The 12,994-nt window shown below is 41.3% G+C and overlaps 3 protein-coding genes across 4 annotated transcripts; all 3 read right to left on the bottom strand.

The window, feature by feature from the left end:
• Positions 1-1,608: 1,608 nt before the first annotated feature.
• On the bottom strand, positions 1,609-2,442 carry LOC135675233 (probable leucine-rich repeat receptor-like protein kinase At1g35710). Its single transcript, XM_065185510.1, has one exon. The coding sequence runs from the start codon at positions 2,440-2,442 to the stop codon at positions 1,609-1,611; it is 834 nt and encodes a 277-aa protein (XP_065041582.1).
• Positions 2,443-2,598: 156 nt separating this feature from the next.
• On the bottom strand, positions 2,599-6,499 carry LOC135674968 (probable leucine-rich repeat receptor-like protein kinase At1g35710). Of its 2 annotated transcripts, XM_065185232.1 has the most exons (3): positions 3,664-6,499; positions 3,260-3,562; positions 2,599-3,124 (listed from the first exon to the last, which is right to left on the bottom strand). In XM_065185232.1, exon 1 carries the CDS (start codon positions 6,222-6,224, stop codon positions 5,271-5,273), a length of 954 nt encoding a protein of 317 aa, XP_065041304.1. In that variant the 5' UTR covers positions 6,225-6,499; the 3' UTR covers positions 2,599-3,124; positions 3,260-3,562; positions 3,664-5,270. The 2 variants fall into 2 exon arrangements, with proteins under 2 accessions (XP_065041304.1, XP_065041303.1); XM_065185231.1 differs by having other exon boundaries at positions 3,260-6,499.
• Positions 6,500-8,695: 2,196 nt separating this feature from the next.
• LOC135673674 (probable leucine-rich repeat receptor-like protein kinase At1g35710) lies at positions 8,696-12,646 on the bottom strand. Its single transcript, XM_065182819.1, has 2 exons — positions 9,376-12,646; positions 8,696-9,203 (listed from the first exon to the last, which is right to left on the bottom strand). The coding sequence occupies exons 1-2, from the start codon at positions 12,521-12,523 to the stop codon at positions 8,845-8,847; spliced, it is 3,507 nt and encodes a 1,168-aa protein (XP_065038891.1). The 5' UTR covers positions 12,524-12,646; the 3' UTR covers positions 8,696-8,844.
• Positions 12,647-12,994: the final 348 nt, after the last annotated feature.

Here is a 12,994-nt window from a genome sequence, read left to right as displayed (position 1 = left end):
TGTAATAGAGCAAATCTTCCATCATACACTTCCAAGTGGAATAATTTGATGAGTTCAATTTTATCATACCATCTTACTTCATTTCAATCACACAAGAAAAACTAGTACCAAATAACCTGCTGCTCTGATACCACTTGTTAGGAAAAACCTGTTAAAGCGGAATAATTCTTTTCCCTCTTTATGTATCAAAATGGGTTCCTCATCAAAATACCAATTTGATATCAAAATGCTAATATCAATCAGCACAGCATAAACAATAGAGAAATAAATCAAACACACAGTGAGACCAAATCTTTTAACGTGGAAAACCCAATGCGGAAAAAATCACGGGAATGTAGTCCACCTCAAACTTCCACTATCAATAATAATGATAACAGGTTTATAGTAAATCTTCTCTAGAATAACTAGAGGATCATAACAACATCAAAAACATAGATCTGGGCTCTATAGGATGGATCTCATCAAAAGAGAATTCTAAGTCTCACAAAGTGGGTATAGCAAGAAAGTACCTTAGAAAGGGTAAACTATAGATCTACACCATTAGAATTGTAGAGTTTACCGCAAGAATTCTTCATATAAAATTTGGGTCAAAACTGACAACATTTGGCCACCGATCATCAAGCAGAAAACTCAGAAACCTAATATTTCTTTCTCCTTTTTCTCTCTTTTCTTTTTCATACCTCGTAACCTTATCTCTCTCTCTTTTTAATTTCTTTGATTTGAATCCTTTCCAAGCCCACATATAGGCCGGACCCAACGAACATAAAAAAAAAAGACCTAGAAAGAAAAAGAGATAATATGTTCAAGCATATTTCTACATTACATTGTCAAATCAATTATATCATTACTCAAGATCTACTATGTTCGTTTTATCGAATTTGTCGTATCGATGATTCTAACCGCAAGTGGTTAGAGAGCCTCAACTATAAATTGTAGCATTTCCCCATCAAAATTCCACGTGGAGAACGCACCTCCACCGTTTGACTTAAACCATTGGCTATTTGCTTCCTTCTTTTCATCAGCCGTGCTGCGAATCCAACAAAGAGGAAGAAGAGAAGTAAGGCTCCGAGGACAGCCATACCGGACAAAAGAATCACGTTGGGAGCCTCTCTAGCTGGGGATGAACTGCATGAAGGCAGACCAGCAACGACATCGCACAAGCCCCTGTTTCCAGTGAACCAGGGACAGGACCTTCAAGTTCATTGTGAGATACGTCCAAGGCTGACAAGCTTGCCATGTTGATTAAAGAAGGTGGGATACGGCCAGCCAAATTATTGTGGGAAGGGTTGAGGATCTGCAGCAGTGTCAGCTGGCCTAATTGAGATGGAATATATGACCACTAAAGGAGTTTTGACTCAGATCTAGCAGTTCCTGAAGGTCTACCAGCTGACCGAATTCGTAAGGAATGCTTCCGCTGAAGCTATTGTTGCTCATATCTACTGATATTAGCAGTTTGCATCCACCTATTTCTTCCGGAATCACCCCACTGAAGTTGTTGCCTGAAACATCCAATCTCTTCAGCTTGAGTAGTTTTCCGATTTCCGATGGAAGCTCTCCTGATAGCTGGTTGCTGCTTATGTTCAGCTCTATAAGAGAGATCAATTTGCATTAGTTCTTGGGAAGCTCGCTAACTAAGTGGTTTGAAGAAAGGTCCAACGCTCCCAGCCGAGTTGATTGCCCAATCTCAGATGGAATTGTTCCATTTAATCTGTTGTTGGATATTCTTAAGCTCGACAAGTTTGAACAACTTCCCCATTCCGGTGAAAGCATTCCAGATAACCTGTTGTAGCTCAAGTCAATATATCTCATATAAGGATAGACTCCAAAGTGATCGAAGAGGTCTCCGGTGAGGTTGTTCCTGTCCAATCGAACCCGCACTAAGCTTGAACAGTTTCTCAAGCTCTCTGGTACCGGCCCGTGGAACTTGTTATAGGCTGCGGTGAAATGCTGAATCTTTCCTCCTCTGCATACATCTGGTGGCAGATGACCAGAGAGGTCATTGTATGCCAGTTTCAGAGAAACAAAGCTCGTAAGGTTTGGGACCGATCCGGAGAGACTATTATTGATCACTGATAGTTCTTTTAGACTTAGATTTGCAAAAGATGGTGGGATGCAGCCAGAGATTTGGTTATTGCTGAGGTCTAACAGTATCAGAGAGGTCATGTTAGCTAAAGTCGATGGGATGGGGCCGGAGAGTTCATTATAAGAAAGGATCAGGTTCCTTAGTCTAGCTAGATTTCCCAGGGTGGAAGGGATGAAACCAGTCAATAGATTATGTGATAGATCTCTGTCTCTCAGCTCGACAAGATTGCCTAATTCAGCAGGAATCGTGCCAGAGATGTGATTGTTGAAGAGATAAAGTGTGCTGCGCTTCGAAAGATTTCTTAGGGAGAGGGGGATGGAACCCAGTAAACTATTATGAGCAAGTACTAGATTTGTCATCTGGACAAGATTCCCTACTTCACGAGGAATGGGCCCAGAGAGGTGATTACCATCGCATTGCATTGCATCATCCGAACGCTATTCTTCCCTCATATCGCTTTAAAGAAACAGTAAAGCATAGAGTACAAGCAAATCAAACTTTTCAAGCGTCCAAGATTACAACCCAGTCGAAAATAATCGCAGAAAAGAGATCGATTACCAACCGATGCTTTTATTAAACACGCTGCAGAATGAAACCACTAATAAAGCAAGCCATACGGAAACAAAGTCTCCCAATCCTGACCAAAATAAGCAACGGGACACAGAGGAGTGCATATAGATCATATCTCCACGGTCATCAAATCGGAAAACTTCAATGCATCAATAGATCGTAGGCTTGGTGGGGGTGTTCTGACCACGCATAACTTCTCGGAGACCTGTTTCATTGTCGGGCGTGATTCAGGGTGGTTGTCCACGCTACGAAGAGCCAAGCTCAAAACTGTAACCACTTCATCCGCAACTTGACCCTCAGGAACAGCTAGACGTCGGTCCAATACGTCTTTCACGAAGCTATCATTGATCGGTGAAGACGACAGAATGGAAATAAGTATTTCTCCATATTCTCCTATTAGCAACTCCAGCGTCACCACTCCGAAACTGTACGCGTCGCATTGGGTGGTCACTCTCATTGTATATGCAAGCTCTACAGACAACAAGAGCCAATGATCAAACCGCCAATCCATAGAGATCTCCTCCGAAATATAATTTGAATATGTTCTCAATTGCAGATATTTTTAATTTGCACAAACAACGAGATCTGAGAGAGAGAGAAACTTACCTGGTGCCAAGTAACCCCGTGTGCCTGCAAGCATGGTCCAATTTGATGAATCCGGATTCAGTAGTCGAGCAATTCCAAAGTCGGAAACACAAGCCTTGAATTCGAATCAAGTAGGATGTTGTTGCTGGTAACATCCCGATGAACGATAGGCGGAACACAATCGTGATGCATGTAGAACAGAGCACGAGCAACATCTTTCACGATGTTCACTCTCATCCCCCAGTCCAATTCAGCTGCAGTTTCGCTTCTGAGGACAGATCCCAGACTTCCTCTCTCCATGTACTCGTACACCAGAAATTTGCGCTGGGGAGAGGAGCAGAACCCGTAAAGCTTGACGATATTGCGATGTCGAATTTGAGTAAGAGTTTGTATCTCAGTTTGAAAGGGTTGCTCGTCGCATGTACCTTCAGTGTCTGGTAGGTGAATCATCTTCACCGCTAGCAGTTCCCCACTTGCTAACTCTGCTCTGTAGACACTGCCGTATGCACCGCTTCCGATACAGTATTTGGCATCGAAATCTTCGGTGGCTTCGATGATGTCCTTGTATACATCTCTTCCATCAAAATTCAATATAGAGAATGCACCTTCTTTGATGTGATTATCATCGACAGGTACTGGCGGCTTCTTTCTCTTGTGGAATCGTAAAGCAGCTGCAATGAATATAAACAAGAGAAGGAAGAAGACGACGGAAGCAATGATGGCTATTACAACCACTTTGTGGCGCTTGCTTCGGTCATCTTTTGTTGGAGTACCGTGTGAAACACACGGAGGCAATCCTCGAACAACTCCACACAGATCATTGTTATAGGCAAACCACTCTGCCGGGGCTCTTCGGAAAGCTGGGCTATCAGGAACAGGGCCGTCCAGTTCATTGTAGGATACATCTACGGTAGACAAGCTCGTCATATACGTTAGCGAAGAAGGAAGATGACCCGACAAGGAATTATGCGATAGATTCAGGCTTTGCAGCATCACCAATTTGCTGAGTTGGGATGGAATCTCCCCTGTTAGTGAGTTGTGGCTGACGTCAAAGGTGTCTTGAAGGACCACCAGATTCCCAATGGCCAATGGAATGGTTCCACTGAAGTTGTTGTTGTTAAGCATCAACGATCGGAGTTTCATGCAGTCGCCTAATTGATCGGGGATTCTTCCTGCCAAGTTGTTGGATGAGAGATCAAGCAGTTCAAGATTGGACAGCATTCCAATCTCCGGAGGCACATGGCCGACGAGTTGGTTGTTGCTCAAGCTCAGATTATAGAGAAGGGTTAAGCTGCCGAAGCTCTTTGGGATCTCTCCTTGTAGGTAGTTGGAAGAGAGGTCCAGCTCTCGCAGTTTCGTCAACTGCCCAAACTCGGAGGGTATGACTCCGGTGATGTTGTTATTTGAGATTCTCAAGAGCGTCAGATTGTGCCATTTTGCCCAATCTGGTGAGAGTGTACCGGAGAGTAGATTGAAGCTCAAATCTATATAATAAAGATGGGGATACACTCCAAGATATTGGGATACATCTCCAGTGAGCTGGTTATGCTCAAGACGAACCCTTTCTAGTGTCGTACAATTTTTCAAGGTCGTGGGAATGGGACCTTGGAAGTTGTTAGAGTGAGGTACTTTAGGGCTCCACCTTTGCAAATGTTTGGGGGTACATAACCGACGAAGTTATTATTTGACAACTCTATGTATGTCAGTCCAGTAATGTTGTTGATCTCCATAGGCAAAGGTCCAGACAACTGATTATCGAATACACGTAGTTCTCTGAGTTTGCTTAACTTACCAACCGATCGAGGGAATGAGCCAGAGAGCTGGTTCATTTGTAGTGATAAGAATTTTAATTGGGTCATGTTTCCTATAAAGAAAGGGATAGGACCGGTCAAAAGATTTGTTAAGAGTTTGAGATTAGTAATTTCAATTAGATTTCCAATCTCAAGAGGAATAGAACCAGACAATTGATTTCCCCAAAGGTTAAGAATATTTAATTTGATCATATTTCCTATAGAAGAAGGGATGGGACCAGTCAAAAGGTTTGTTGAGAGTTCGAGATCCGTAATTGTAATTTGGTCATATTTCCAATCTCAAGAGGAATAAAACCAGACAATTGATTTTCTGAAAGATAAAGAATATTTAATTTGGTCATGTTTCCTATAAAGGAAGGGATGGGACCAGTCAAAATGTTTGTTGAGAGTGAGAGATCAGTAACTTCAATTAGATTCTCAATCTCAAGAGGAATAAAACTAGACAATTGATTACCCCAGAGGTAAAGGATCTTTAATTTGGTCATGTTTCCTATAGAGGAAGGGATGGGACCTCTCAAAAGATTTTTTGAGAGTTGGAGATCCGTAACTTCAATTAAATTTCCAATCTCAAGAGGAATAAAACCAGACAATTGATTATCCCAAAGGTAAAGAATATTTAATTTAGTCATGTTTCCTATAGAGGAAGGGATGGGACCTGTTAATAGATTTTTTGGGAAGCTGAAAGCAATAACCTCAATGAGATTTCCAATCTCATCAGGAATAAGACCCGAGAGCTGATTTTTGTAAAAACCTAAGCGTTGAAGCTTTGTCAAATTTCCTAGACTAGAAGGGATTGAACCAGATAGTCTATTAATCCCAATATCCAAATCCATCAACTCATGGAGCTTCCCTAACTCCTTTGGAATGACACCCACAAGCATACTATCATACAGGTGCAAATGCACAAGGCTGGTGAGATTGCTCAGAGATGGAGGTATAGCACCAATCAATTGATTTTGGCTAAGACTCAAGAATCGGAGCTCCTTCATGGAGCCCATCCTAACTGGGATTTTGCTTGTGAATTGATTACTAGCGAGATCAAGAGATACAAGCCTGGAGAGAACTGAGATGGCCGGAGGAATTGCTCCACCGAGCTGATTATAGGAGAGATTGAGACGAACGAGTGATCTCAATGTCAAGAAGTCAAGAGCATCAAGTGACCCTGCCAAGCCCATCTTCGGCAGGTGTATCTCGGTGATCGCCAAACGCCCTCTACCTGTGACGGGGTAATTGCATGCAACTCCAGTCCAATTGCACGGACTAGAATTGAGGTTCCAAGATCTCAGGGATTGACGACTCCTGAGAGTGGCTTTCCAGTGGAGCAACGCCCTCCCTTGGGATCCGAGTGAAGCTTTAACAAGAGGAGCACGGGGAAGCAAGAGCAGCAGTAGCAAAGTTTTGTGAAGCTGAGATGCCAATAGTGCAGCATGCAGCAAGACAAGAAGGCAAATATTTTTGTTCTGTTACATGGTACTTGAGTAACGAGATAAGGTATTTATAGGTGATACATATCAGTATTATTGGCCAAATTCTCTCACTGCATGCATGCTTCGGTCACCAGAATTCCACAACTATTACTCAAAATTCCATTCCGATGATCACGACATCCAGCAGTATGCATGCCGCTTAGACTTTTCCTCTGCAACCATTTCTAAAATTACTTTTTTTGTACTCTTATTAAACGAATCATGCAGTTATGTCACAAGTCCACGGAGAGGTCTACGGGACGGGAGATGATGTGGTGAATAGTATGCCGTGGCAATGTAATGCATGGTATTGTACTGTCCACTAAAATAGAAAAATACAGATGGAGAGAAGATCAATGTGCGGTGGATTTCAGGTCGTGTTAGACGTGCCACTCTTTTCATGTTAATTCTTTTTAGAGTAACTTTTTTTCATTGTGTCAATTACAAAAAGTTGCTATATTAGCAATCAAGAGAATATGTAAGAGAGGAAGAAATACATTTTAGACAGGAATTTAATGGTTTTGTATTTTGTTATATCAGCAATTAGAGAGGACGACATCAATGTTGACTTATATGTTTCTCCTTTCATCGTCAAATTTTCTTTTTTTTATCTAAAAAAACCTAATAACTCAATAAATCGTCTACAAATGTTTTGAGGAGAGATTAAAAACTTACAAAGATCACCATGAAAATTTTGTTTCACAAAAAGATGATGTGTTGAATGCTCCGTGTCATGCACGTTGCATGGTATCAAACCAAAGTAGAAGATGCTGGTGTAGAGAGATCAATGTTTGGTGGATCCCTTTGTCGTGTTTGACGTGCTCCACATTAATTCTCCTTAGATTGGCTTTGTCAATCAAGTGGATATATAAAGGCCGGAGGGAGATATTTTACACAGGAACTTTTGGTGGTGGTGTATTTTGCCGGATCAGCAATTAAGTTGATAAATCATTGGAGAGAACAACTTGTATGTTGAATTATGCTCTTCCGTTGCTCGTTAGTTTTTTTTCTTCTTGTTTTTCCAAAGAAAGGAAAAACTAATAACTCAACAAATCTAAGTACAAAAACTTCTTTTTCTTTCGGAGACTAAAAGCCCACCTAATTTGTATACCTCAAGTCAAGTCAAGTCAACCCTGTCCAGATATGAACGAGCTGAATGAGATTGAAAGGATGAGCCAAGATTTCAATAGGACCATATTGCCTTGCCATATGGCAGTGTAAGCATGTCAAGTCAATTTGTATACCTCAAGTCAAGTCAAGTCAACCCTGCCAAAATATGAATGAGATTGAAAGGACGAGCCAAGATTTCAATGGGACCATATTGCCTTGACCGGCGGTATACAATTTAAGTTGGGCATACATCGCATTTCTCGTCTGCCATCGTCAAATAAACAAGTTTTACAGCAAACAAAAACAAAGCGTCACTGAAGTGTTTGTTCGGTGACGACTTCACATAAGCCATCTGATACACCCACATTAATTGGCTAGCTTTGATATCAAAAGCATAAGAGAAAACCAAAACATTCGTATATATTATGTTGGATAGTTTTAGAAGAAAATATCATTGACATTGAGATCAGTCTAATATGATTCGACTATACGTGTACAATAATAATGAGGTGCTATCAAGGTGATGTTGGAAGTCTTATGAAAGTTGACGTGGCTATGCTCCTACGATCTATTGACGACTTATATGAAAATCAAGATTAAGAGTGAGTTTCGTGACTTGATTACTTCGATACCCAAGTTAGCCTCGATGTAAGGTGAAAGTGATAAAAATATTGGTTGACATTGGTTTTTGTGCCAAAGATACTTTTAAATCGAATAAAAAGGGATAAAATATTTTAAAGAATATTCCATGAGGAGACTATCTATAACTACTTCTAAGAGCCCCACTTAGACTTTGTACGTATTGACGATAAAAAAAAATATATCGTAATAATCTATTTTAGACTTATGTCCATGTGAACAGAACAAGGGGGCAAGCCTCGTCTCCTCTATGCCATCTTGGTAATTAAGTATAGATCACATGTGAATAATAATTGATCGATAATATTTTCTTCATTAGATAGAAATAAAAAATTTTAAACTGTAATCAATTAACATTTTACGATTAACACATCCAAAATTATCGATCTCAACAACTTAATTGCAGATGCCTCATCACAACTTCAAGATACTGTTTCCAATTAGGCTTCTATTATTTGCCTCAAAACGACACTACTACACAACCAAAGGGTCCGAACCACCTACACGGCATATCAGTACATCCAAATAATATCCTACGTGCGTCAAGAAAGAAGGCAAACAAAGGAGACCATGTGTTCGATCATATGTCTGCATTCATCAAGTCGGAAAGCCTCAGCGCATCAAGAGATCCACAGCTCTGTGGTGTCTTGACAGAACATATATTTTCATAGACTTGCTTCATCGCTGGGCGCGATTCTGGGCTATTGTTGGCACAACTTAGTGCCGCTGTTAAGACTGCAATTACTTCATCTGCAACTCGAGCCACAGGAAGTGATAGACGTTGGTCTAATGCATCTTTCACGAAGACATTGTTACCAGACGGAGATGACAGAATGGAGATGAGTTCTTCTCCATATGCTCCTACTAGCAACTCAAGCGTGACCACACCAAAGCTGTACACATCACATTTGGTGGTTGCTCTCATTGTGTAAGCAAGCTCTGCAAACAGCAACAACAAATAGATGAAACTTCCAATTTATAAAGATATCCAAAATATATACGATTGTCAAATTCTAAGTCTACGTATGCTTCGATATGATACTAAATGAATAGGGGATGCAAAATTTAGGATCATTTGTCTTTAATGTATTAATCTGGGCGAGAAACTTACCTGGTGCTAAGTAACCCCGTGTGCCTGCAAGCATGGTCCAATTTGATGAATCCGGATTCAGTAGACGAGCAATTCCAAAGTCGGAAACACAAGCCTTGAATTCGGAATCAAGTAGAATGTTGTTGCTTGTGATATCCCGATGAACGATGGGTGGTGTGCAGTCATGATGCATGTAGGATAAAGCACAGGCGACATCCTTCACGATGCTCACCCTCTTCACCCAGTCCAATTCAGCTGCCGTCTCGCTTCGGAGGACAGATCCCAGACTTCCTCTCTCCATGTACTCGTACACCAGAAATTTGCGTCGGGGAGAGGAGCAGAACCCGTAAAGCTTGACGATATTGCGATGTCGAATTTGAGTAAGAGTTTGTATCTCAGTTTGAAAGGGTTGCTCGTCGCATGTACCTTCAGTGTCTGGTAGATGAATCTTCTTCACCGCTAGCAGTTCCCCACTTGCTAACTCTGCTCTGTAGACACTGCCGTATGCACCGCTTCCGATACAGTACTTGGCATCGAAATCTTCGGTGGCTTCGATGATGTCCTTGAATACGTCTCTTCCAACAAAATTCAATATACAGAATGCACCTTCTTTGACGTGATTAGTATCCACAGGTACTGTATATTTTTCTCTCTTGCGGAATGCTCCAATGAATAAAAACAAGAGAAGGAAGAAGACCCCAGAAGCAATGATGGCTCCTATAACAATTTTGTGGCGCTTGCTTCGGTCGTCTGTTGTTGGAGTACCGGGTGAAACACATGGAGGCAATCCTTGAACAACTCCACACAGATCATTGTTATGGGCAAACCACTCTGCCGGGGCTCTTCGGAAAGCTGGGCTATCAGGAACAGGGCCGTCCAGTTCATTGTAGGATACATCTACGGTAGACAAGCTCGTCATATACGTTAGGGAAGATGGAAGATGACCCAACAAGTAATTATGCGATAGATTCAGGCTTTGCAGCATCACCAATTTGCTGAGTTGGAATGGAATCTCCCCTTTTAGTGAGTTCTGGCTGATGTCAAAGGTGACTTGGAGGTACACCAGATTACCAATGGCCAAAGGAATGGTTCCACTGAAGTTATTGTTGTTAAGCTTCAACGATCGGAGTTTCGTGCAGTTGCCTAATTGATCTGGGATTCTTCCTGCCAAGTTGTTGGATGAGAGATCAAGCAGTTCAAGATTGGACAGCATTCCAAACTCCGGAGGCACATGGCCGACGAGTTGGTTGTTGCCCAAACTCAGATTGTAGAGAAGGGTTAAGCTGCCGAAGCTCTGTGGGATCTCTCCTTGTAGGTCGTTGGAAGAGAGGTCGAGCTCTCCCAGTTTAGTCAACTGCCCAAACTCGGTGGGTATGACTCCGGTGATGTTGTTATTTGAGATTCTGAGGAGCGTCAGATTGTGCCATCTTGCCCAGTCTGGTGAGAGTGTACCGGAGAGTTGATTGAAGCTCAAATCCATATAATAAAGATGGGGATACACTCCAAGACATTGAGATACATCCCCGGTGAGCTGATTATGCTCAAGACGAACCCTTTCTAGTGTCGTGCAGTTTTTCAAGGTCGTAGGAATGGGACCTTGGAAGTTGTTCTTATGAAGAGTGAGGTGATTTAGGGCTCTACCTTTGCAAATGTTTGGTGGTACATAACCGACAAAGTTATTATTTCCCAATTGGAGATAAGTCAGTCCAGTAATATTGTTGATTTCCATAGGCAAAGGTCCAGACAACTGATTATCGAATACACTTAGATTTTTAATTTTGGTCATGTTTCCTATAGAGGAATGGATGGGACCTGATAATTGATTTTCTGAGAGTGCGAGATCAGTAACTTCAATTAGATATCCAATCTCAAGAGGAATAAAACCAGACAATTGATTATCCCAAAGATAAAGGATCTTTAATTTGGTCATGTTTCCCATAGAGGAAGGGATGGAACCTGACAATAGGTTATTGAAGAGTAATAGATCAGTCACTTCAATTAGATTCCCAATCTCAAAAGGAATAAAACCAGACAATTGATTATCCCAAAGATAAATAATCTTTAATCTGGTCATATTTCTTATTGAGGAAGGGATGGGACCAGTCAAATGGTTTCCTGAGAGTAAGAGATTAGTGACTTTAATTAGATTTCCAATCTCAAGAGGAATAAAACCAGACAATTGATTATCCCAAAGGTCAAGTTTTTCTAATCTAGTCATGTTTCCTATAGAAAAAGGAATTGAATTGGTTAATATATTTTCCGAGAAGTCGAGATTGGTAACCTCAATGAGGTTTCCAATCTCAAAAGGGACAGGACCTGAGAACTTATTTCTCCATAGTGAAAATAGTTGTAGCTTGCTTAGGTTTCCAAAAGAAGAGAGAACTCCACCTGTTAGATTATTATCGCCGATTGATAAGTAAACAAGATTAACTAGATTTTTCAATTCTCGAGGGATGACTCCAATCAATTGATTTTGGTAGAGATTCAAGTGGTAGAGCTTTGTCAAATTTCCTAGAATAGAAGGGATTGAACCAGATAGCCTATTGATCGCAATATCTAGATACATCAATTCGTAGAGCCTCCCTAACTCCTCAGGAATGACACCCACAAGCTTATTATCTTCCAAGTGCAAGGACACAAGGCCGGTGAGGTTGCTAAGAGATGTAGGTATAGCACCAACCATTTGATTCTGGCTAAGACTTAAGAATCGAAGCTCTTTCATGGAGCCTATCCCAACTGGGATTTTGCTTGTGAACTGATTACTGGTGAGATCAAGAGATACGAGCCTGGAGAGAGCAGAGATGGTTGAAGGAATTACCCCACCGAACTGATTGTAGGAGAGATTGAGACGGAGGAGCGATCCCAAAGTCGAAAAGTCAAGAGCATCAAGTGGCCCTGCCAAGCCCATGCTCGGCAGGGATATCTCGGTGATCGTCGAATGCCTTATACCTGCGACGGGGTAATTGCAAGTAATTCCGGTCCAATTGCAAGGACCAGAATTGAGGTTCCAAGATCTCAGGGAATGACGACTCCGAAGAGTGGCTTTCCAGTGGAGCAACGCCCTCCCTTGGGATCCGAGTGAAGCTTTGATAAGAGGAACACGGGGAAGCAATAGCAGCAGCAGCAGCAAAGTGGCACAAAACAAAGTTTTGTGAAGCTGAGATGCCATAAGTGTAGAATACAGCAAGACAAGAAGGCGAATAGTTTGTTTCTGTTACATGGTAGTTGAGCAAAGAGATAAGGTATTCATAGGTGATACAGATCAATATTATTGGCCAATTCTCTCACTGCATGCGTGCATCGGTCACTAGAATTCCACAACTATTACTCAAAATTCCATTCTGATGATCATTACATCAGTGGTATGCATACCGCTTAGACTTTTTCTCTCATATAAATATATTTTTGTCTTTGACATGAAAATTAATTTTTTTGTACTCTTGTAAACTAATCATACAGCAATGTCATAGTCCACGGGAGGTTTACAGGTGAATACAACACCGTGCCATTCATGGTATCATAATGTCCACTAAAATTGAAAAATATAAGATGGAGAGATCATCGTGGTGGATCACAAAATGTTGCTATGTTTGTAATCAAGTGGATATGTAAGAGATGAAGAAAGATATTTTTGATACGA

This window comes from Musa acuminata, chromosome BXJ1-5, assembly GCF_036884655.1.
Source record: "Musa acuminata AAA Group cultivar baxijiao chromosome BXJ1-5, Cavendish_Baxijiao_AAA, whole genome shotgun sequence".
NCBI lineage: Eukaryota > Viridiplantae > Streptophyta > Magnoliopsida > Zingiberales > Musaceae > Musa > Musa acuminata.
The sequence above is the reverse complement of the archived record's forward strand: the minus strand, read 5'-3'. Positions and strand labels throughout refer to the sequence as shown.

Bases quoted from the DNA above. Each gene is read 5' to 3' on its own strand.
- LOC135675233 (XM_065185510.1), bottom strand. From the start codon at position 2,442: ATGACAAATCTAGTACTTGCTCATAATAGTTTACTGGGTTCCATCCCC.
- LOC135674968 (XM_065185231.1), bottom strand. From the start codon at position 4,459: ATGCTGTCCAATCTTGAACTGCTTGATCTCTCATCCAACAACTTGGCA.
- LOC135673674 (XM_065182819.1), bottom strand. From the start codon at position 12,523: ATGGCATCTCAGCTTCACAAAACTTTGTTTTGTGCCACTTTGCTGCTG. The intron at 9,204-9,375 runs GTAAGTTTCTCG...TGCTGTTTGCAG, and splicing joins ACGGGGTTACTTAGCACCAG to AGCTTGCTTACACAATGAGA.